General features: G+C 43.3%; 1 protein-coding gene across 1 annotated transcript in view; it reads right to left on the reverse strand.

Annotated features, from left to right (window-relative positions):
* The window catches only part of lrrk1 (leucine-rich repeat kinase 1), a 387,270-nt gene that overhangs the window by 12,683 nt on the left and 348,735 nt on the right, over nt 1-25,852 (reverse strand). The window contains 1 exon segment of the mRNA XM_034162532.1: nt 8,644-9,078. Within this exon segment, the coding sequence (XP_034018423.1) occupies nt 8,644-9,078 (435 nt within the window).

Consider the following 25,852-nt stretch of genomic DNA (forward strand, 5'->3'; position numbering starts at 1 on the left):
TGTTACAGGACGGAGCGCGTGTTGATGTTACAGGTCAGAGCGTGTGTTGATGTTACAGGTCAGAGTGTGTGTTGATGTTACAGGACAGAGCGCGTGTTGATCTTACAGGTCAGAGCGTGTGTTGATGTTACAGGTCAGAGTGTGTGTTGATGTTACAGGACAGAGCGCGTGTTGATCTTACAGGTCAGAGTGTGTGTTGATGTTACAGGACAGAGCATGTGTTGATGTTACAGGACAGAGCATGTGTTGATCTTACAGGTCAGAGTGTGTGTTGATGTTACAGCACAGAGTGAGAGTGTGTGTTGAAGTTACAGTTCAGAGTCAGAGTGTGTGTTGCTGTTACAGGACAGAGTGTGTGTTGATGTTACAGGTCAGAGTCAGAGTGTGTGTTGTTGTTACAGGTCAGAGTCAGAGCATGTGTTGATGTTCCAGGTAAGAGTGTGTGTTGATGTTACAGCACAGAGTGAGAGTGTGTGTTGATGTTACAGGTCAGAGCCAGAATGTGCGTTGATGTTACAGCACAGAGTGCGAGTGTGTGCTGATGTTACAGCAGAGAGTCAGTGTGTGTTGATGTTACGGCACAGAGTGAGAGTGTGTGTTGATGTTACAGGTCAGAGTCAGATTGTGTGTGTTGATGTTACAGGTCAGAGTCAGATTGTGTGTGTTGATGTTGCAGGCCAGAGTCATAGTGTGTGTTGATGTTGCAGGTCAGAGCGAGCGTGTTTGTTCATGTTACAGGACAGAGTGAGTGTTGATATTACCAGTCAGAATCAAGTGTGATGATGTTACAGTTCAGTCAGAGTGTGTGTTGATGTTACAGGACAGAGTGAGTGTTGATATTACAGGTCAGAGTCAAAGTGTGATGATGTTACAGTTCAGATTCAGACTGTGTTGTTGTTGTTACAGGTCAGAGTCAAAGTGTGTGTGTTGATGTTACAGGACAGAGCATGTGTTAATGTTCCAGGTAAGAGTGTGTGTTGATGTTACAGCACAGAGTGAGAGTGTGTGTTGATGTTAGAGGACAGAGTGGTGTTGATGTTACAGCACAGAGTGAGAGTGTGTGTTGATGTTACAGGACAGAGTAAGAGTGTGTGTTGATGTTACAGCACAGAGTGAGAGTGTGTGTTGATGTTACAGCACAGAGTCAGAGTGTGTGCTGATGTTACAGGACAGAGCGTGTGTTGATGTTACAGGACAGAGCGTGTGTTGCTGTTACAGGTCAGCATCAGAGTGTGTGTTGATGTTACAGGTCAGAGTCAGAGTGTGTGTTGTTGTTACAGGTCAGAGTCAGAGTGTGTGTGTTGATGTTACAGGTCAGAGCGCGTGTTGATGTTACAGGACAGAGCATGTGTTAATGTTCCAGGTAAGAGTGTGTGTTGATATTACAGGACAGAGTGGTGTTGATGTTACAGGTCAGAGCCAGAATGTGCGTTGATGTTACAGCACAGATTGAGAGTGTGTGTTGATGTTACAGGCCAGAGTCATAGTGTGTGTTGATGTTACAGGTCAGAGCGTGTGTTGATGTTACAGCACAAAGTCAGAGAGTGTGTGTTGAAGTTACAGGCCAGAGTGAGAGTGTGTGTTGATGATACAGCACAGAGTCAGAGTGTGTGTTGATGTTACAGGTCAGAGCGTGTGTTGATGTTACAGGACAGAGCGTGTGTTGATGTTACAGGACAGAGCGTGTGTTGATGTTACAGGACAGAGCGTGTGTTGATGTTACAGGACAGAGCATGTGTTGATGTTACAGGTCAGAGTCAGCGTGTTTGTTCATGTTACAGGACAGAGTGAGTGTTGATATTACAGATCAGAGTCAAAGTGTGATGATGTTACAGTTCAGAGTCAGAGTGTGTGTTGCTGTTACAGGACAGAGTGTGTGTTGATGTTACAGGTCAGAGTCAGAGTGTGTGTTGTTGTTACAGGTCAGAGTCAGAGTGTGTGTTGTTGTTACAGGTCAGAGTCAGAGTGTGTGTTGATGTTACAGGTCAGAGCGCATGTTGATGTTACAGGACAGAGCATGTGTTGATGTTCCAGGTAAGAGTGTGTGTTGATGTTACAGCACAGAGTGAGAGTGTGTGTTGATGTTACAGGTCAGAGCCAGAATGTGCGTTGATGTTACAGCACAGAGTGCGAGTGTGTGCTGATGTTACAGCAGAGAGTCAGAGTGTGCTGATGTTACGGCACAGAGTGAGAGTGTGTGTTGATGTTACAGGTCAGAGTCAGATTGTGTGTGTTGATGTTACAGGTCAGAGTCAGATTGTGTGTGTTGATGTTACAGGCCAGAGTCATAGTGTGTGTTGATGTTGCAGGTCAGAGCGAGCGTGTTTGTTCATGTTACAGGACAGAGTGAGTGTTGATATTACCAGTCAGAATCAAGTGTGATGATGTTACAGTTCAGTCAGAGTGTGTGTTGATGTTACAGGACAGAGTGAGTGTTGATATTACAGGTCAGAGTCAAAGTGTGATGATGTTACAGTTCAGATTCAGACTGTGTTGTTGTTGTTACAGGTCAGAGTCAAAGTGTGTGTGTTGATGTTACAGGTCAGAGCGCGTGTTGATGTTACAGGACAGAGCATGTGTTAATGTTCCAGGTAAGAGTTTGTGTTGATGTTACAGCACAGAGTGAGAGTGTGTGTTGATGTTAGAGGACAGAGTGGTGTTGATGTTACAGCACAGAGTGAGAGTGTGTGTTGATGTTACAGGACAGAGTAAGAGTGTGTGTTGATGTTACAGCACAGAGTGAGAGTGTGTGTTGATGTTACAGCACAGAGTCAGAGTGTGTGCTGATGTTACAGGACAGAGCGTGTGTTGATGTTACAGGACAGAGCGTGTGTTGATGTTACAGGTCAGCATCAGAGTGTGTGTTGATGTTACAGGTCAGAGTCAGAGTGTGTGTGTTGATGTTACAGGTCAGAGCGCGTGTTGATGTTACAGGACAGAGCATGTGTTAATGTTCCAGGTAAGAGTGTGTGTTGATATTACAGGACAGAGTGGTGTTGATGTTACAGGTCAGAGCCAGAATGTGCGTTGATGTTACAGCACAGAGTGAGAGTGTGTGTTGATGTTACAGCACAGAGTGAGAGTGTGTGTTGATGTTACAGGCCAGAGTGAGAGTGTGTGTTGATGTTACAGCACAGAGTCAGAGTGTGTGGTGATGTTACAGCACAGAGTGAGAGTGTGTGGTGATGTTACAGGACAGAGTCAGAGTGTGTGTTGATGTTACAGGACAGAGTGGTGTTGATGTTACGGGACAGAGTGGTGTTGATGTTACAGGACAGAGTGGTGTTGATGTTACAGGACAGAGTGGTGTTGATGTTACAGGTCAGGGCCAGAATGTGCATTGATGTTACAGGACAGAGTCAGAGTGTGTGTTGATGTTACAGGACAGAGTCAGAGTGTGTGTTGATGTTACAGGACAGAGTCAGAGTGTGTGCTGATGTTACAGCACAGAGTGAGAGTGTGTGTTGATGTTACAGGCCAGAGTCATAGTGTGTGTTGATGTTACAGGTCAGAGCGTGTGTTGATGTCACAGCACAAAGTCAGAGACTGTGTGTTGATGTTACAGGTCAGAGTCAGAGTGTGTGTTGTTGTTACAGGTCAGAGTCAGAGCATGTGTTGATGTTCCAGGTAAGAGTGTGTGTTGATGTTACAGCACAGAGTGAGAGTGTGTGTTGATGTTACAGGACAGAGTGTGTGTTGATGTTACAGATCAGAGTCAAAGTGTGATGATGTTACAGTTCAGAGTCAGAGTGTGTGTTGCTGTTACAGGACAGAGTGTGTGTTGATGTTACAGGTCAGAGTCAGAGTGTGTGTTGTTGTTACAGGTCAGAGTCAGAGTGTGTGTTGTTGTTACAGGTCAGAGTCAGAGTGTGTGTTGATGTTACAGGTCAGAGTCAGCGTGTTTGTTCATGTTACAGGACAGAGTGAGTGTTGATATTACAGATCAGAGTCAAAGTGTGATGATGTTACAGTTCAGAGTCAGAGTGTGTGTTGCTGTTACAGGACAGAGTGTGTGTTGATGTTACAGGACAGAGCGTGTGTTGGTGTTACAGGACAGAGCGTGTGTTGGTGTTACAGGTAAGAGTGTGTGTTGATGTTACAGCACAGAGTCAGAGAGTGTGTGTTGATGTTACAGGTCAGACTGTGTGTTGATATTACAGGTCAGAGTCAAAGTGTAATGATGTTACAGGTCAGGGCCAGAATGTGCATTGATGTTACAGCATAGACTGAGAGTGTGTGTTGATGTTACAGCACAGAGTGAGAGTGTGTGTTGATGTTACAGCACAGAGTGAGAGTGTGTGTTGATGTTACAGGCCAGAGTGAGAGTGTGTGCTGATGTTACAGGCCAGAGTGAGAGTGTGTGTTGATGTTACAGCACAGAGTCAGAGTGTGTGTTGATGTTACAGGACAGAGTGGTGTTGATGTTACAAGTCAGGGCCAGAATGTGCGTTGATGTTACAGCATAGACTGAGAGTGTGTGTTGATGTTACAGGACAGAGTCAGAGTGTGTGTTGATGTTACAGCACAGAGTCATAGTGTGTGTTGATGTTACAGTACAGAGCGTGTGTTGATGTTACAGTACAGAGCGTGTGTTGGTGTTACAGGATAGAGCGTGTGTTGGTGTTACAGGACAGAGCGTGTGTTGGTGTTACAGGACAGAGCGTGTGTTGATGTTACAGCACAGAGTCAGAGAGTGTGTGTTGATGTTACAGGTCAGACTGTGTGTTGATATTACAGGTCAGAGTCAAAGTGTAATGATGTTACAGGTCAGGGCCAGAATGTGCATTGATGTTACAGCATAGACTGAGAGTGTGTGTTGATGTTACAGCACAGAGTGAGAGTGTGTGTTGATGTTACAGGCCAGAGTGAGAGTGTGTGTTGATGTTACAGCACAGAGTCAGAGTGTGTGTTGATGTTACAGCACAGAGTGAGAGTGTGTGTTGATGTTACAGGCCAGAGTCAGTGTGTGTTGATGTTACAGGTCAGAGCGTGTGTTGATGTCACAGCACAAAGTCAGAGTGTGTGTGTTGATGTTACAGGCCAGAGTGAGAGTGTGTGTGTTGATGTTACAGCACAGAGTGAGAGTGTGTGTTGATGTTACAGGCCAGAGTCATAGTGTGTGTTGATGTTACAGGTCAGAGCGTGTGTTGATGTTACAGCACAAAGTCAGAGATTGTGTGTTGACGTTACGAGTCAGAGTGTGTGTTGATGTTACAGCACAGAGTCAGAGAGTGTGTGTTGATGTTACAGGTCAGACTGTGTGTTGATATTACAGGTCAGAGTCAAAGTGTAATGATGTTACAGGTCAGGGCCAGAATGTGCATTGATGTTACAGCATAGACTGAGAGTGTGTGTTGATGTTACAGGCCAGAGTGAGAGTGTGTGTTGATGTTACAGGCCAGAGTGAGAGTGTGTGTTGATGTTACAGCACAGAGTCAGAGTGTGTGTTGATGTTACAGCACAGAGTGAGAGTGTGTGTTGATGTTACAGGCCAGAGTCAGTGTGTGTTGATGTTACAGGTCAGAGCGTGTGTTGATGTCACAGCACAAAGTCAGAGTGTGTGTGTTGATGTTACAGGCCAGAGTGAGAGTGTGTGTGTTGATGTTACAGCACAGAGTGAGAGTGTGTGTTGATGTTACAGGTCAGAGCGTGTGTTGATGTTACAGCACAAAGTCAGAGATTGTGTGTTGACGTTACAGGTCAGACTGTGTGTTGATGTTACAGGACAGAGCGTGTGTTAGTGATACAGGTCAGAGCGTGTGTTGATGTTACAGGTCAGAGCGTGTGTTGATGTTACAGGTCAGAGCGTGTGTTGATGTTACAGGACAGAGTGTGTGTTGATGTTACAGGTAAGAGTATGTGTTGATGTTACAGGTAAGAGTGTGTGTTGATGTTACAGGTCAGACTGTGTGTTGATGTTACAGGTCAGAGTCAGCGTGTTTGTTCATGTTACAGGTCAGACTGTGTGTTGATGTTACAGGTCAGAGTCAGCGTGTTTGTTCATGTTACAGGACAGAGTGAGTGTTGATATTATAGGTCAGAGTCAAAGTGTGATGATGTTACAGTTCAGAGTCAGAGTGTGTGTTGATGTTACAGGACAGAGTGTGTGTTGATGTTACAGGTCAGCATCAGAGTGTGTGTTGATGTTACAGGTCAGACTGTGTGTTGATGTTACAGGTCAGAGTCAGCGTGTTTGTTCATGTTACAGGTCAGACTGTGTGTTGATGTTACAGGTCAGAGTCAGCGTGTTTGTTCATGTTACAGGACAGAGTGAGTGTTGATATTATAGGTCAGAGTCAAAGTGTGATGATGTTACAGTTCAGAGTGTGTGTTGATGTTACAGGTCAGCATCAGAGTGTGTGTTGATGTTACAGGTCAGATTCAGACTGTGTGTTGTTGTTACAGGTCAGAGTCAGAGTGTGTGTGTTGATGTTACAGGTCAGAGCGCGTGTTAATGTTCCAGCTAAGAGTGTGTGTTGATGTTACAGGTCAGAGCCAGAATGTGCGTTGATGTTACAGGTCAGAGCCAGAATGTGCGTTGATGTTACAGGTCAGAGCCAGAATGTGCGTTGATGTTACAGCACAGAGTGAGAGTGTGTGGTGATGTTACAGGACAGAGTCAGAGTGTGTGTTGATGTTACAGGACAGAGTGGTGTTGATGTTACAGGACAGAGTGGTGTTGATGTTACAGGTCAGGGCCAGAATGTGCATTGATGTTACAGCATAGAGTGAGAGTGTGTTGATGTTACAGGACAGAGTCAGAGTGTGTGTTGATGTTACAGCACAGAGTGAGAGTGTGTGTTGATGTTACAGGACAGAGTGGTGTTGATGTTACAGGTCAGGGCCAGAATGTGCAATTTTTGTTACAGCATAGACAGAGTGTGTGTTGATGTTACAGGACAGAGTCAGAGAGTGTGTGTTGATGTTACAGGACAGAGTCAGAGTGTGTGTTGATGTTACAGCACAGAGTCATAGTGCGTGTTGATGTTACAGTACAGAGCGTGTGTTGGTGTTACAGGACAGAGCGTGTGTTGGTGTTACAGGACAGAGCGTGTGTTGGTGTTACAGGACAGAGCGTGTGTTGATGTTACAGGTAAGAGTGTGTGTTGATGTTACAGCACAGAGTCAGAGAGTGTGTGTTGATGTTACAGGTCAGACTGTGTGTTGATATTACAGGTCAGAGTCAAAGTGTAATGATGTTACAGGTCAGATTCAGACTGTGTGTTGTTGTTACAGGTCAGATTCAGACTGTGTGTTGTTGTTACAGGTCAGAGTCAGACTGTGTGGTGATGTCACAGCACAGAGTGAGAGTGTGTGTTGATGTCACAGCACAGAGTGAGAGTGTGTGTTGATGTTACAGGCCAGAGTCAGAGTGTGTGTTGATGTTACTAGGTCAGAGGCAGAGTGTGTGTTGATGTTACAGGACAGAGTGAGAGTGTGTGTTGATGATACAGGACAGAGTGAGAGTGTGTGTTGATGATACAGGACAGAGTGAGAGTGTGTGTTGATGATACAGGACAGAGTGAGAGTGTGTGTGTTGATGTTACAGGTCAGCGTCAATGTGTCTTGATGTTACAGGTCAGAGTGAGAGTGTGTTGATGTAACAGGTCAGAGTGTGTGTTGATGTTACAGGTCAGGATCACAGTGTGTGTTGACGTTACAGGTCAGGGTCACAGTGTGTGTTGATGTTACAGGTCAGGGTCACAGTGTGTGTTGATGTTACAGGTCAGAGTGTGTGTTGATGTAACAAGTCAGAGTGTGTGTTGATGTAACAAGTCAGAGTGTGTGTTGATGTCAGAGTCAGTGTGTGTGTTGATGTTACAGGTCAGAGTCAGTGTGTGTGTTGATGTAACAGGTCAGAGTCAGTGTGTGTTGATGTAACAAGTCAGAGTGTGTGTTGATGTAACAAGTCAGAGTGTGTGTTGATGTAACAAGTCAGAGTGTGTGTTGATGTCAGAGTCAGAGTGTGTTGATGTAACAGGTCAGAGTCAGTGTGTGTTGATGTTACAGTTCAGCGTCAATGTGTGTGTTGATGTTACAGGTCAGAGTCAGAGTGTGTGTGTTGATGTTACAGGTCAGAGTCAGAGTGTGTGTATTGATGTGACAGGTCAGAGTCAGTGTGTGTTGATGTTACAGGACAGAGTGAGAGTGTGTGTTGATGGAACAGCACACAGCAGAAGTGTGTCACCGCACACAGCTGATTGAGACCATTCCCCAAGTTGGTCTTTTGGTGGAATTCAGGACCAACGTAGGGAAGTAAGGACTGTGCCCCAGGGCCTTTAGTGATTCTCTGCTATTAAAGGGATTTGAAACAAGGAACCTCCGTTTTTCCGGCTCCATCTGTCACCATGTAGATCATTCTAAGTTAACCTGTCCTCGTGTTTATTACGTGACCTGCTGCTCATAAGTCCCGTGTTACGATTTGAGCTTGTCGACAAAGGAGCTCTTATTTTATTATTTTAGGTTTGTTTTGTTTTTTTCTTGATACGCATTACTAATGAAGTGTGTTTGGTCGTGCTCCATCAGAGTTGTGGTGAGATATTCCAGAGCTGTCCATCACACTGACTTTTGACTGACAGTTCCTGGAGCTCATGGCCTGAGGGCACCTTGGATGTGTTTTGTTTTATTTGTGCCTTTTGCTACCTGGGGATCCACAGGGTTCCTCTGACTGACAGCACAGTAAAGGCCTGTAGGTGGGGCAGCGTGCGATTCATGGTCTGGACATCGTCCCAGTCAGACTGAGGGCTGCTCGGGCCATACTGGCAGTGTGTCATGGCCGTTTCCTTCTGGTCTGCAGACAGCAGTGTGGCACTGCCTGATGAAGTGAGCACTTCAGTGCTGGAACTGTCTAGTCTCAGTGGTTCCAGGGAGGAGGTGGATGATATGGAGCAGTAGTCAGTGAGGGAGTCCTGGTGGTGGATGATCTGAGTCCCTGCATCCTCGCTGTAAATTAGCCTCACTTCCCCATTAGTCCATTCACGTGTGTCGTCTTGGTCAGCGGTCTTTGTTGTCACGGCGTCGAAGCCTACAAGACGTTGCACAGCAAAGACATCCCTGAGAGGACTGCTGTCTCCACACCTGAAACGAAGACAGATGTGACTGTACCACCATTTCAGCAAAGACCTCTTTACCAAATTCCTCAAGAAGAGATGAACCAGTTTTTACTTTTTAACTGAGGCTGTTAAAATCAGACTCAGGACACAGATGTGAGGAGCCTTTATCCCAAACAGACATCACACCCTACATGTTTGTTTGATAAAATTTGCCTTAATCATTTTCATATTTATGGCTTCCCTCACCATAACTGACCTGATTTTCAAGCTAAACAGACCCAGTTATGCCAGAGCTCAGACACTGCTATAAAAAAGACATTGCTACACATCTCACTTTAGTTCTGCATAAAAGTTAAGTAAACAGTTCATCAATTCAACTTGAGTGATTAAAACATTTTAGCTGTTAAAACTGTATTTCTTCTTCTTCTTCTTATAATTGTAATAATAGTAGTATAGTAAATTAACTCGGCCACAATGTTGTGTGCAGCCAGTACACTTTGAGTGACTCGTCCCAAGTCCGGATAAATGAGTAGGGTTGCGTCAGGAAGGGCATCCGGCATAAAAGAAGCCAAAATCACAATGCAGAGTACAAAGCGAATTTCCATACCAGATCAGTCAAGGCCCTTGTTAACAACAACCGCCACCGGTGCTGTTGCCCAACAGGATTCTGGTGTTCTGTCAAGATGAGCTCCACCTTTGAGTTGAGCTCCCCATAGCATAAATCAACAGTTACGTGTGTCAAGCTGAGCTCCCCCATCGAGATGAGCTCCCCATCATCTATTCTGCTTTAAAGACAGTGTGTACATGCAAGTCTTTACTTTTTAAATTGAAAAGACACTTATTACTGTATTTTTATGTAAAGACAAAACTTATCTGAATTTTCTTCAGTGGGGGAGCTCATCTCGACGGGTGAAGTGTCCCGTCAAGATGAGCTCCGCCATGCAGCTGCGCATGCATATCGCTTTTTACCCCGGATTTTAAACCGCCACCCAGTTAAGAGGTTTCAAGTTCATCTCGACGGGTAGTTCATCTCAATGAGACACCGGCAGCAATTGCTGGGTGAAGACGAAGAAGAGTAGAAGAATGTGTCCAGACAGTGGAAAAAGAGGAAAACTAGAAGGGTGGAAGTGAGAGGCGGGACTGTAGTGCATACGCAATGCACTGTTCAGACATAATTCATCAAGTCAGATCACCACCTGTGGTTGCAATGTGTGTTCTGCTCTATATGTTAAACCTGCTTCATACATAAATCGTCCACCAGTTGCGGTTACACTGTGTTCCCTGCTTTACACATGTTGATAAGCCAAGACGTGCACATCTGCTTTCCCAGCAGGACCTCTGCCGGGTGATATACGATTGATTGTTCTCAAAGCTGTCTCGATAATGTGTATTTGGCATCTGACCACTCACTGCATTGTGGCAGGCGCAGACAAAGGTCTGCCCCTGCTGTGTATGTAATCAGCTGGTCCAGTCCTTTGATGTTTTACTGTCAAGACCCCTGTGGAGTAAGGACCTGGGCTGAGCCTACTTATAAAGTCTATGTGTATGTGAATGTTTTTCAGTATGTTTTTCAGTTAAATAAAGTGATAAGGATTTGTGCTGTTAGAATTTCAAATTGGCACTCTTTCTTTTGCTTTGTGCAATTTCCACAGGACTTTGAATGTTGGCAGTATGACTGGTAAAGGGAGAGAGCTCGCTGATATGATGGAGAGGAGAAAAGTAGATATATTGTTTGTGGAAGAGACCAAGTGGAAGGGAAGTAAGAGCAGGAGCATAGGTGGTGGGATCAAATTGTTGTATCATGGCGTGGATAGGAAGAGACAAGCCACTGGGGTCATTCTAAAGGAAGAGTATGTTAAGAGTTTGTGGGAGGTTAAGTGAGTGCTGCCAGGGTGATGAGTGTGAAGTTGGAAACTGAAGGGGTGACAAATATCATCAGTGCATATGCCCCACAGGTAGGTTGCAAGACAAAAAAAGAAGATTTCTGGAGTAAGTTAGATGAGATGGTGGAGAGTGTGCACAAACATGAGAGTGGTGATAGGAGCAGACTTCAATGGGCATGTAGGCAAAGAGAACATAGGCGATGACGAAGTAATGGGTAGACATGGTATCAAGGACAAGACTGTGGAAGGACAGATTATAGCTGATTTTGAAACAAGGATGGAAATGGCTGTGGTGAATACACAGTTTGAAGGACATGTCGCATGTTTTTTAACATCCCAGTTAGCAACACAACATCAGTATTCATGATTGTAAGTGTCGCCGCGCACATGCACTCATAATTAGTGGTCGCTAGTGGTTTTTTAATTGATCTCCCTGAGCAAGTTAACAGGTGCATTTCTGGAAAACGTCTAACTCTGCAATTCTCTGCATGTGACGTATATATTAGCAAAATAGAACCGTCCCGATGGCTGACAGACAGAGTGAAACGAATGCGGCTAAGCCCCATAACAAAGCTTCTGAGCTTTTATTTGAAAGTGATGGCTCGGATTTACAAAGGAGATGACACACCACCCTAACACGCTTAACTTTTTCAGAGTCTGTCGGATTTTGGAAATTAAAGTGTCATGATGCTGCTGTTTGTGTCACAGGATGCTGGTTTGCTGCCGCCATGTACATGGACTGCCTCCACTATGCTGTTTTTACAGACTGCCTGGACACGCAGATGTATGAGAAGCAATCAGACATTATGCGTGCACGATCAGAACCTAAGGACAAGTGGACCTGGACATTATTATGTGGCCGTATCCATACCTGAGGACTAGTGGAACTTGAAAATGATCTCTGGCTGTCGATCCGAGTGAGAACTAGTGGACCCTTTCCTTGGCTGCCGATCACATGCGTAATGCATGCGTGGGGGCTTCTTTGAAGTTGTGGACTTTTTATTTGGCAATCTTTACAACTGGGTGAGTGGCATATTCATTTCATCATTGTCTTTTGCTTTGCGTTCCTTTCCATGGAGCTTCCAATGAAAGTAAAATTTTTATTTTACTTTGAAAGAGTCTGTGGGAATGTGGATCTGGATGTGTGTGCGCAGCAGGCTGTTTTAACATGCAGCTAAGCTGTTTTATTGCCGCTGTGAACATGGACGTGAAATATCACAGATCTGATCATATCTGTACAATTACACAGATCTGATCACATCTGTCTCATCATCCATATGCAGAGTATTGAAAAGGACTCCCAATTTACAAGGACTTCTGGCTGAACTTGAACAATATATAAGCAGTATTAAGCTTATAGACTCTCCTAAATGTCATGAAACTGTCCATCTCTATAAGGAACTTTTTAAAGAGAATTAAAGTTGAAGAATCCTTTAAAATAAATAAATAAATAAATAAAAATAAAAAGCTGACATGTGCTTTAAAATGGCTGCTGTGTTGTTTTGACCCGCATGGCAGGTATTTTATGCCTTTGTACATGGAAGTGGAATGTCTATGTGACATTGAGTTTCACAGGCAACATGATGACACATATACATATCAATCAATCAATCAATTTTTTTTTATATAGCACCAAATCACAACAAACAGTTGCCCCAAGGCGCTTTATATTGTAAGGCAAGGCCATACAATAATTATGTAAAACCCCAACGGTCAAAACGACCCCCTGTGAGGAAGCACTTGGCTACAGTGGGAAGGAAAAACTCCCTTTTAACAGGACGAAACCTCCAGCAGAACCAGGCTCAGGGAGGGGCAGTCTTCTGCTGGGACTGGTTGGGGCTGAGGGAGAGAACCAGGGAAAAGACATGCTGTGGAGGGGAGCAGAGATCGATCACTAATGATTAAATGCAGAGTGGTGCATACAGAGCAAAAAGAGAAAGAAACAGTGCATCATGGGAACCCCCCAGCAGTCTAAGTCTATAGCAGCATAACTAAGGGATGGTTCAGGGTCACCTGATCCAGCCCTAACTATAAGCTTTAGCAAAAAGGAAAGTTTTAAGTCTAATCTTAAAAGTAGAGAGGGTGTCTGTCTCCCTGATCTGAATTGGGAGCTGGTTCCACAGGAGAGGAGCCTGAAAGCTGAAGGCTCTGCCTCCCATTCTACTCTTACAAACCCTAGGAACTACAAGTAAGCCTGCAGTCTGAGACCGAAGCGCTCTATTGGGTTGATATGGTACTAAGAGGTCCCTAAGATAAGATGGGACCTGATTATTCAAAACCTTATAAGTAAGAAGAAGAATTTTGAATTCTATTCTAGAATTAACAGGAAGCCAATGAAGAGAGGCCAATATGGGTGAAATATGCTCTCTCCTTCTAGTCCCCGTCAGTACTCTAGCTGCAGCATTTTGAATTATCTGAGGGCTTTTCAGGGAACTTTTAGGACAACCTGATAATAATGAATTACAATAGTCCAGCCTAGAGGAAATAAATGCATGAATTAGTTTTTCAGCATCACTCTGAGACAAGACCTTTCTAATTTTAGAGATATTGTGCAAATGTAAAAAGCAGTCCTACATATTTGCTTAATATGCGCATTGAAGGACATATCTTGATCAAAAATGACTCCAAGATTTCTCACAGTATTACTAGAGGTCAGGGTAATGCCATCCAGAAAAAGGATCTGGTTAGACACCATGTTTCTAAGATTTGTGGGCCCAAGTACAATAACTTCAGTTTTATCTGAATTTAAAAGCAGGAAATTAGAAGTCATCCATGTCTTTATGTCTGTAAGACATTCCTGCAGTTTAACTAATTGGTGTGTGTCCTCTGGCTTCATGGATAGATAAAGCTGGGTATAATCTGCGTAACAATAAAAATTTAAGCAATACTTTCTAATAATACTGCCTAAGGGAAGCATGTATAAAGTGAATAAAATTGGTCCTAGCACATAACCTTGTGGAGCTCCATAATTAACCTTAGTCTGTGAAGAAGACTCCCCATTTACATGAACAAATTGTAATCTATTAGATAAATATGATTCAAACCACCGCAGCGCAGTGCCTTTAATACCTATGACATGCTCTAATCTCTGTAATAAAATGTTATGGTCAACAGTATCAAAAGCAGCACTGAGTTCTAACAGGACAAGCACAGAGATGAGTCCACTGTCTGAGGCCATAAGAAGATCATTTGTAACCTTCACTAATGCTGTTTCTGTACTATGATGAATTCTAAAACCTGAATGAAACTCTTCAAATAGACCATTCCTCTGCAGATGATCAGTTAGCTGTTTTACAACTACCCTTTCAAGATTTTTTGAGAGAAAAGGAAGGTTGGAGATTGGCCTATAATTAGCTAAGATAGCTGGGTCAAGTGATAGCTTTTTAAGTAATGGTTTAATTACTGCCACCTTAAAAGCCTGTGGTACATAGCCAACTAATAAAGATAGATTGATCATATTTAAGATCGAAGCATTAATTAATGGTAGGGCTTCCTTGAGCAGCCTGGTAGGAATGGGGTCTAATAGACATGTTGATGGTTTGGAGGAAGTAACTAATGAAAATCACTCAGACAGAACAATCAGAGAGAAAGAGTCTAACCAAATACCGGCATCACTGAAAGCAGCGAAAGATAACGATATGTCTTTGGGATGGTTATGAGTAATTTTTTCTCTAATAGTTAAAATTTTATTAGCAAAGAAAGTCATGAAGTCATTACTAGTTAAAGTTAAAGGAATACTCGGCTCAATAGAGCTCTGACTCTGTCAGCCTGGCTACAGTCCTGAAAAGAAACCTGGGGTTGTTCTTATTTTCTTCAATTAGTGATGAGTAGTAAGATGTCCTAGCTTTACAGAGGGCTTTTTTTTATAGAGCAACAGACTCTTTTTCCAAGCTAAGTGAAGAGCTTCTAAATTAGTGAGACGCCATTTCCTCTCCAACTTACGGGTTATCTGCTTTAAGCTGCGAGTTTGTGAGTTATACCACGGAGTCAGGCACTTCTGATTTAAGGCTCTTTTTCAGAGGAGCTACAGCATCCAAAGTTGTGCTCAATGAGGATGTAAAACTATTGATGAGATAATATATCTCACTCACAGAGTTTAGGTAGCTACTCTGCACTGTGTTGGTATATGGCATTGGAGAACATAAAGAAGGAATCATATCCTTAAACCTAGTTACAGCGCTTTCCAAAAGACTTCTACTGTAATGAAACTTATTCCCCACTGCTGGGTAGTCCATTAAAGTAAATGTAAATGTTATTAAGAAATGATCAGACAGAAGGGGGTTTTCAGGGAATACTGTTAAGTCTTCAATTTCCATACCATAAGTCAAAACAAGATCTAAAGTATGATTAAAGTGGGGGGTGGACTCATTAACATTTTGAGCGATGCCAATTGAGTCTAAGAATAGATTAAATGCAGTATTGAGGCTGTCATTCTCAGCATCTATGTGGATGTTAAAATCGCCCACTATAATTATCTTATCTGAGCTAAGCAATGAGTCAGACAAAAGGTCTGAAAATTCAGAGAGAAACTCACAGTAACAACCAGGTGGACGATAGATAACAACAAATAAAACTGGTTTTTGGGACTTCCAATTTGGATGGACAAGACTAAGAGTCAAGCTTTCAAATGAATTGTCTGAATTGCTCTGTCTGGGTTTTTGATTAATTAATAAGCTGGAGTGGAAGATTGCTGCTAATCCTCCCCCTCGGACTGTGCTATGAGCATTCTGACAGTTAGTGTGACTCGGGGGTGTTTTAAACTAACATATTCATCCTGCTGCAACCAGGTTTCTGTAAGGCAGAGTAAATCAATATGTTGATCAATTATTATATCATTTACTAACAGGGACTTAGAAGAGAGAGACCTAATGTTTAATAGACCACATTTAACTGTTTTAGTCTGTGGTGCAGTTGAAGGTGCTATATTATTTTTTCTTTTTGAATTTTTATGCTTAAATAGATTTTTACTGGTTGTTGGTGGTCTGGGAGCAGGCACCGTCTCTACGGGGATGGGGTATTGGGGGGATGGCAGGGGGAGAGAAGCTGCGGAGAAGTGTGTAAGACTACAACTCTGCTTCCTGGTCCCAACCCTGGATAGTCACGGTTTGGAGGGTTTAATAAAATTGGCCAGATTTCTAGAAATGAGAGCTGCTCCATCCAAAGTGGGATGGATGCCGTCTCTCCTAACAAGACCAGGTTTTCCTCAGAAGCTTTGCCAATTATCTATGAAGCCCACCTCATTTTTTGGACACCACTCAGACAGCCAGCAATTCAAGGAGAACATGCGGCTAAACGTGTCACTCCCGGTCCGATTGGGGAGGGGCCCAGAGAAAACTACAGAGTCCGACATTGTTTTTGCAAAGTTACACACCGATTCAATGTTAATATTAGTGACCTCCGATTGGCGTAACCGGGTGTCATTACTGCCGACGTGAATTACAATCTTACCAAATTTACGCTTAGCCTTAGCCAGCAGTTTAAAATTTCCTTCAATGTCGCCTGCTCTGGCCCCCGGAAGACAATTGACTATGGTTGCTGGTGTCGCTAACTTCACATTTCTCAAAACAGAGTCACCAATAACCAGAGTTTGTTCCTCGGCAGGTGTGTCGCCGAGTGGGGAAAAACGGTTAGAGATGTGAACGGGTTGGTGATGTACAGGGGGCTTCTGTTTAGGACTACGCTTCCTCCTCACAGTCACCCAGTCGGCCTGCTTTCCCGGCTGCTCGGGATCTGCTGGGGGACAGCTAACGGTGACTAAGCTACCTTGGTCCGCACCGACTACAGGGGCCTGGCTAGCTGTAGGATTTTCCAAGGTGCGGAGCCGAGTCTCCAATTAGCCCAGCCTGGCCTCCAGAGCTACGAATAAGGTACACTTATTACAAGTACCATTACTGCTAACGGAGGCCAAGGAATAACTAAACATTTCACACCCAGCGCAGAAAAGTGGGGGGGAGACAGGAGAAGCCGCCATGCTAAACCGGCTAAGAGCTAGTAGCTGCACTAAGCTAGCGGATTCCTAAAAACACACAAAGTGAATAATGTGTAAATAATTTAGAGGTGATTCAGCAGAGGGAGTGCTTTAGTTAAGGCACGTGAAGATTACACTGTGAAACAAATCGTTACCTAGTTATCTAGATTAATCTAACTACGCAGATTAAACAGCTAACAGATACAGCAAAACACTGCTGTGCTCCGGAACAGGAAGTGATACAATACCGCAGTGAGAGCCAACCACCAGTAGAGTCAGTAGAGTAGAGTCAACTGGCAAAGTACTGCAGATATGGTGAGGGAGACCGCTAGGAAGGTACTGGGTGTGACATATGGACAGCGGAAGAAAGACAAGGTGACTTGGTGGTGGAATGAAGATGTCCAGGAAAGCAAAAGAAGAAAGAGGTTGGCGACTAAGAATTGGGATAGTCAGACAGATGAAGAAAGTAGGAGTACAAAGAGATGCAGTGTAAGGTGAAAAGAGAAGTGTCAAAAGCTAAGGAAAAGGCATATAGTGAACTGTACAGGAATTTGAAGGAGCAAAAAATTTGTACCGGTTGGCCAGACAAAGGGACAGAGCTGGAAAGGATGCACAACAGGTTAGGGTGGTAAAAAATGCTGATGGCAATGTGCTGACAAGCGGGAAGTGTGTGTTGAGAAGGTGGAGGGAATATTTTGAGGAGCTGATGAATGAAGAAAATGAGAAAGAGAAAAGGCTGGATGATGTGAAGAGAGTAAATCAGGAAGTGCAAGAGATTAGTAAGGATGAAGTGAGGGCAGCTATGAAGAGCTATGAAGGGTGGAAAGTCAGTTGGTCCAGACGGCATTCTAGTGCAGGCATGGAAATGTCTGGGAGAGATAGCAGTGGGTTTCTAACCAGACTGTTTAATAAAATTTTAGAAAATGAGAGGATGCTTGAGGAGTGGAGATTAAATGTGCTGGTTCCTATTTTTAAGAACAAAGGTGCAGAGCTGCAGTAACTACAGAGGCATAAAGTTGATAAGCCATAGTATGAAGTTATGGGAAAGAATAGCAGAAGTGAGGCTTAGAGAACAGGTGAACATCTGTGAGCAGCAATATGGTTTCATGCCGAGAAACAGATGCAATGTTTGCTCTGAGAATACTAATGGAGTGGTATTGACAAGGCCAGGAGTTACATTGTGTGTTTCCGGATTAAGAGAAAGCTAATAACCATAACCATGTCATATGTTAAGGTTCTGTACTCTTGTCTTGGCCCAACACACCAGCCACAGTAGTGATCAGATATTTAGCTGTGATCTGGGTCTCTGTGTGTGGTTGGTCGCGTGTTTGTGGCTGTCACCACACTTCGGTTTTTGGGTGCTCTTAAGAGGATTAACACTACTGTGTTGTGGATTAGGGTATGGATGCTCACTAATTAGACAACAGACTGTTGCTGTCACTGTTTGTTCATGTGTGGTTGTTTGTCATGGTATGTCTTATGGTTGGGGCTCCATCTCCTCTGTGTCTCACGTCACAGTTATTGTCTTTACCACTTGTCTTTCGTTCTTGTCTGTCTTTGTGTTGTTTTGGTGGTCGGCCCTTCCTGATAGAAGCTGTTGGTTGGCTTTGAGTAGGATGTTGTAGGCTGATCGGGAAGGGCGGATGGGGGTCACACACACACCATATTCACTCATGCACTACATACCTTCTGTCTGCAAGAATAAATTGCATATATGCGTATTAATGTTCATAAATGGATCTGCCAGTGTGGCACTTACCATTACTATATATGCAGACAGGGGGAGAAAGAAAAGAAAAAAAAGAGAACGCTAATAACAGGGTGTTGTGGTATTGTATGAGGACACCTGGAGTGGCAGAGAAGTATGTGAGAGTAGTGCAGGAATTGCACAAGGATAGTGTGACAGTGGTAAGACACGCAGTAGGAATCCCACATCCACCTTAAGTGTGTATTCAAGGTGGAGGTGTGATTAAACCAAGGATCAGCTCTGAGTCCTTTCTTGTTCGCAACGGTAATGGACAGGTTGACGGATGGGATCAGAGAGGAGGCTCCATGGACTATGATGTTTGCGGATGACGTGTAGTGGGAGTAGAGAACAGGTTGAGTCTAGCCTGGAGAGGTGGAGATATGAACTGGAGAAAAGGGGGAATGAAAGTCTGTAGGAGCAAGACTGAGTACATGTGTGTGAATGAGAGGGAGCCCAGTGGAATATTGCGGTTACAAGGAGTAGAAGTGGTGAAAGTAGATGAGTTAAAAAAGTTGGGGTCAATTGTACAAAATAATGGAGTGTGTGGTAGAGAGGTGAAGAGAGTGCAGGCAGGGTGGAGTGGGTGGAGAAAGGTGGAAGGAGTGATTTGTGACCGAAGAATATCTGCAAGAGTGAAAGGGAAAGTTTACAAGACAGTAGTGAGACCAGCTATGTTGTACGGCTTAGAGATAGATGGTGGCACTAACAAAAAGACAGGAGGCAGAGCTGAAGATGTTATGATTCTCTTTGGGAGTGACGAGAATGGACAGGATTAGGAATGAACATATCAGAGGGACAGCTCAGGTGGGACGGTTTGGAGACAAAGTCAAAGAGGCGAGACTGAGATGGTTCAAACATGTGCAGAGGAGGGACCCAAGGTATATAGGGAGAAGGATGCTGAGGATGGAGCCACCAGGCAAGAGGAGAAGAGGGAGGCCAAAGAGGAGGTTTATGGATGTGATAAAGGAGGACATGCAGGTGGTTGCTGTGACAGAGGAAGATAGTACAGGGTGAGTTGGAAACAATTATCTGCTGTGGTGACCCCTAATGAGTGCAACCGAAAGAAGAAGTAGTAGTCTTGAAATTACTATTATTATTAGTAGTAGTAGTTTTATTCAATCAATCAATCAATCAATTTTTTTTATATAGCGCCAAATCACAACAAACAGTTGCCCCAAGGCGCTTTATATTGTAAGGCAAGGCCATACAATAATTATGTAAAACCCCAACGGTCAAAACGACCCCCTGTGAGCAAGCACTTGCCTACAGTGGGAAGGAAAAACTCCCTTTTAACAGGAAGAAACCTCCAGCAGAACCAGGCTCAGGGAGGGGCAGTCTTCTGCTGGGACTGGTTGGGGCTGAGGGAGAGAACCAGGAAAAAGACATGCTGTGGAGGGGAGCAGAGATCGATCACTAATGATTAAATGCAGAGTGGTGCATACAGAGCAAAAAGAGAAAGAAACAGTGCATCATGGGAACCCCCCAGCAGTCTACGTCTATAGCAGCATAACTAAGGGATGGTTCAGGGTCACCTGATCCAGCCCTAACTATAAGCTTTAGCAAAAAGGAAAGTTTTAAGCCTAATATTAAAAGTAGAGAGGGTGTCTGTCTCCCTGATCTGAATTGGGAGCTGGTTCCACAGGAGAGGAGCCTGAAAGCTGAAGGCTCTGCCTCCCATTCTACTCTTACAAACCCTAGGAACTACAAGTAAGCCTGCAGTCTGAGAGCGAAGCGCTCTATTGGGGTGATATGGTACTACGAGGTCCCTAAGATAAGATGGGACCTGATTATTCAAAACCTTATAAGTAAGAAGAAGAATTTTAAATTCTATTCTAGAATTAACAGGAAGCCAATGAAGAGAGGCCAATATGGGTGAGATATGCTCTCTCCTTCTAGTCCCCGTCAGTACTCTAGCTGCAGCATTTTGAATTAACTGAAGGCTTTTTAGGGAACTTTTAGGACAACCTGATAATAATGAATTACAATAGTCCAGCCTAGAGGAAATAAATGCATGAATTAGTTTTTCAGCATCACTCTGAGACAAGACCTTTCTGATTTTAGAGATATTGCGTAAATGCAAAAAAGCAGTCCTACATATTTGTTTAATATGCGCTTTGAATGACATATCCTGATCAAAAATGACTCCAAGATTTCTCACAGTATTACTAGAGGTCAGGGTAATGCCATCCAGAGTAAGGATCTGGTTAGACACCATGTTTCTAAGATTTGTGGGGCCAAGTACAATAACTTCAGTTTTATCTGAGTTTAAAAGCAGGAAATTAGAGGTCATCCATGTCTTTATGTCTGTAAGACAATCCTGCAGTTTAGCTAATTGGTGTGTGTCCTCTGGCTTCATGGATAGATAAAGCTGGGTATCATCTGCGTAACAATGAAAATTTAAGCAATGCCGTCTAATAATACTGCCTAAGGGAAGCATGTATAAAGTGAATAAAATTGGTCCTAGCACAGAACCTTGTGGAACTCCATAATTAACTTTAGTCTGTGAAGAAGATTCCCCATTTACATGAACAAATTGTAATCTATTAGACAAATATGATTCAAACCACCGCAGCGCAGTGCCTTTAATACCTATGGCATGCTCTAATCTCTGTAATAAAATTTTATGGTCAACAGTATCAAAAGCAGCACTGAGGTCTAACAGAACAAGCACAGAGATGAGTCCACTGTCCGAGGCCATAAGAAGATCATTTGTAACCTTCACTAATGCTGTTTCTGTACTATGATGAATTCTAAAACCTGACTGAAACTCTTCAAATAGACCATTCCTCTGCAGATGATCAGTTAGCTGTTTTACAACTACCCTTTCAAGAATTTTTGAGAGAAAAGGAAGGTTGGAGATTGGCCTATAATTAGCTAAGATAGCTGGGTCAAGTGATGGCTTTTTAAGTAATGGTTTAATTACTGCGACCTTAAAAGCCTGTGGTACATAGCCAACTAACAAAGATAGATTGATCATATTTAAGATCGAAGCATTAAATAATGGTAGGGCTTCCTTGAGCAGCCTGGTAGGAATGGGGTCTAATAAACATGTTGATGGTTTGGATGAAGTAACTAATGAAAATAACTCAGACAGAACAATCGGAGAGAAAGAGTCTAACCAAATACCGGCATCACTGAAAGCAGCCAAAGATAACGATACGTCTTTGGGATGGTTATGAGTAATTTTTTCTCTAATAGTTAAAATTTTGTTAGCAAAGAAAGTCATGAAGTCATTACTAGTTAAAGTTAATGGAATTTGAGCGCCTTGGGGCAACTGTTTGTTGTGATTTGGCGCTATATAAGAAAAAAGTTGATTGATTGATTGATACTCAGCTCAATAGAGCTCTGACTCTGTCAGCCTGGCTACAGTGCTGAAAAGAAACCTGGGGTTGTTCTTATTTTCTTCAATTAATGATGAGTAGAAAGATGTCCTAGCTTTACGGAGGGATTTTTTATAGAGCAACAGACTCTTTTTCCAGGCTAAGTGAAGATCTTCTAAATTAGTGAGACGCCATTTCCTCTCCAACTTACGGGTTATCTGCTTTAAGCTACGAGTTTGTGAGTTATACCACGGAGTCAGACACTTCTGATTTAAAGCTCTCTTTTTCAGAGGAGCTACAGCATCCAAAGTTGTCTTCAATGAGGATGTAAAACTATTGACGAGATACTCTATCTCCCTTACAGAGTTTAGGTAGCTACTCTGCACTGTGTTGGTATATGGCATTAGAGAACCTAAAGAAGGAATCATATCCTTAAACCTAGTTACAGCGCTTTCTGAAAGACTTCTAGTGTAATGAAACTTATTCCCCACTGCTGGGTAGTCCATCAGAGTAAATGTAAATGTTATTAAGAAATGATCAGACAGAAGGGAGTTTTCAGGGAATACTGTTAAGTCTTCTATTTCCATACCATAAGTCAGAACAAGATCTAAGATATGATTAAAGTGGTGGGTGGACTCATTTACTTTTTGAGCAAAGCCAATAGAGTCTAATAATAGATTGAATGCAGTGTTGAGGCTGTCATTCTCAGCATCTGTGGGGCTGTTAAAATCGCCCACTATAATTATCTTATCTGAGCTAAGCACTAAGTCAGACAAAAGGTCTGAAAATTCACAGAGAAACTCACAGTAACGACCAGGTGGACGATAGATAATAACAAATAAAACTGGTTTTTGGGACTTCTAATTTGGATGGACAAGACTAAGAGTCAAGCTTTCAAATGAATTAAAGCTCTGTCTGGGTTTTTGATTAATTAATAAGCTGGAATGGAAGATTGCTGCTAATCCTCCGCCCCGGCCCGTGCTATGAGCATTCTGACAGTTAGTGTGAGTCGGGGGTGTTGACTCATTTAAACTAACATATTCATCCTGCTGTAACCAGGTTTCTGTAAGGCAGAATAAATCAATATGTTGATCAATTATTATATCATTTACCAACAGGGACTTAGAAGAGAGAGACCTAATGTTTAATAGACCACATTTAACTGTTTTAGTCTGTGGTGCAGTTGAAGGTGCTATATTATTTTTTCTTTTGAATTTTTATGCTTAAATAGATTTTTGCTGGTTATTGGTAGTCTGGGAGCAGGCACCGTCTCTACGGGGATGGGGTAATGAGGGGATGGCAGGGGGAGAGAAGCTGCAGAGAGGTGTGTAAGACTACAACTCTGCTTCCTGGTCCCAACCCTGGATAGTCACGGTTTGGAGGATTTAAGAAAATTGGCCAGATTTCTAGAAATGAGAGCTGCTCCATCCAAAGTGGGATGGATGCCGTCTCTCCTAACAAGACCAGGTTTTCCCCAGAAGCTTTGCCAATTATCTATGAAGCCCACCTCATTTTTTGGACACCACTCAGACAGCCAGCAATTCAAGGAGAACATGCGGCTAAACATGTCACTCCCGGTCTGATTGGGGAGGGGCCCAGAGAAAACTACAGAGTCCGACATTGTTTTTGCAAAGTTACACACCGATTCAATGTTAATTTTAGTGACCTCCGATTGGCGTAACCGGGTGTCATTACTGCCGACGTGAATTACAATCTTACCAAATTTACGCTTAGCCAGCAGTTTCAAATTTCCTTCAATGTCACCTGCTCTGGCCCCCGGAAGACAATTGACTATGGTTGCTGGTGTCGCTAACTTCACATTTCGCGAAACAGAGTCGCCAATAACCAGAGTTTGATCCTCGGCGGGTGTGTCGTCGAGTGGGGAAAAACGGTTAGAGATGTGAACGGGTTGGCGGTGTACATGGGGCTTCTGTTTAGGGCTACGCTTCCTCCTCACAGTCACGAGGTCAGCCTGCTTTCCTGGCTGCTCGGGATCTGCCAGGGGGTAACTAACGGCGGCTAAGCTACCTTGGTCCGCACCGACTACAGGGGCCTGGCTAGCTGTAAAATTTTCCACAGTGCGGAGCCGAGTCTCTAATTCGCCCAGCCTGGCCTCCAAAGCTACGAATAAGCTACACTTATTACAAGTACCATTACTGCTAAAGGAGGCCGAGGAATAACTAAACATTTCACACCCAGAGCAGAAAAGTGCGGGAGAGACAGGAGAAACCGCCATGCTAAATCGGCTAAGAGCTAGTAGCTACGCTAAGCTAACGGATTCCTAAAAACACGCAAAGTGAATAATGTGTAAATAATTTAGAGGTGATTCAGCAGAAGGAGTGCTTTAGTTAAGGCACGTAAAGATTACACTGGGAAACAAATCGTAATCTAGATAACTAGATCAATCTAACTGCGCTTATTCATGGTAGTTTATACAGAAAATGTCTTCAAGGAATGGACCTTGCCTCGAAGCATGCGTGTGTGTGTGTGTGGGGGGGGGGGGGGGTTCTGTCCTCTTTCCCTCTGGCTGTGCCCCTGGCCTGCAGTCAGTGAGCAGGAAGAATGGTGCATTTATGTGGACAGTGCGAAGTGATTGACAGGTAAGAAGGTTTTATTCATGCTTTTATCTCAAGCACCGTCCTTAAAGAGTTTCTGTGTGTATTTGAAAACGCGAAGTGTTAATTTTTTTTTAACTCTCTGCAGGCATGTTCCTGTTGTTTTTGGCTGCTGCGTCGACTCACTGCTAACATAGCCAGATGAGGCACACAGACACTGTGTGAGTTTGAAACAAACCAAAGTTTCAATATTTTTGTAAAACTCACCACTGGTGTGTCATTGTTGTTCGTTGCATTACCACTGCGCTGTGAGACACAGCGAGACAACAAAAAACAATTTAAAGTGCTCAGAGCTGCTTCATGAAAGTGTTCACCACATCCAACGTTGATACGTATATCGGCAATATGAGGACAGAATTAACCGTACGCATACTGAATGTCTTACACCAGTGCTGAGATAGTACTGTAACCCGGTACTGGCGCAGGTACCACGCGCAGTCTAAAGCGATCTGCACAGGTGTATCTGTGACATATGCCCAACTGCACGCATGTCTCAAGGTGTTGTATTCAGTAACTTCATCACTCAAGCAGCAGATGGTGGGAGCAGCAGCTCTGAGGTCACGCAGTGACTGCCTCATTGTTACAAAACTCAATTTGGGATTTTAGGTTTCTTCATATGAAGAAAAACAAACTGAAAGTCTGGGTGTTTTGAAAAAGAATTTTGAAAAATACAACAATGTATTAAAAATTAATAAATAAAAAGTATCTGAACATAGCTTTGACATGGCTTTTCACATCTGCCAAGGATGTAATAAAATCGTCGCTGTTTAGTTATTTATTTGTCTGTCTGTTAGCAAGAGTACGTCAAAATGACTGCATGGATTTTGACGAAATTTTCACCACAGATAGATATTAGGCCATGGAAGACTCCATAAAATTTTGGTGGTGATCCGGATCAGGATCCGGATTCCGGTTCATCACTTTATATAGTCTTTGAAGGATTACATGAAAACTACTTCATGGATTCTCATCAATTTTGCACCACAGATAGATATTACAGCATGGAAGACTCCACTGAGTTTTGGAGATGATCTGGATCCAGGTTGGTACATGTCAGAAACTTCTGTTTACTTTTGTTTTTTGGTTTGTTTTTAATTGGATCCTTATTTTTCAGATTTAGATTTTTTTCACTTTTTATTTTACTTAGGCAGTCTAATGCATGTGGACGTTGGTGGCTCAGAGCCCACCGCAGGTTTTCGCTGACTGGCATTCTGGAGTGGCATAAACTGAGCCCTCTGCCAAACAGCTCTGATCAGAATCACTGCG

This window comes from Thalassophryne amazonica, chromosome 2 (assembly GCF_902500255.1).
Source record: "Thalassophryne amazonica chromosome 2, fThaAma1.1, whole genome shotgun sequence".
In the NCBI taxonomy this organism is placed as follows: domain Eukaryota; kingdom Metazoa; phylum Chordata; class Actinopteri; order Batrachoidiformes; family Batrachoididae; genus Thalassophryne; species Thalassophryne amazonica.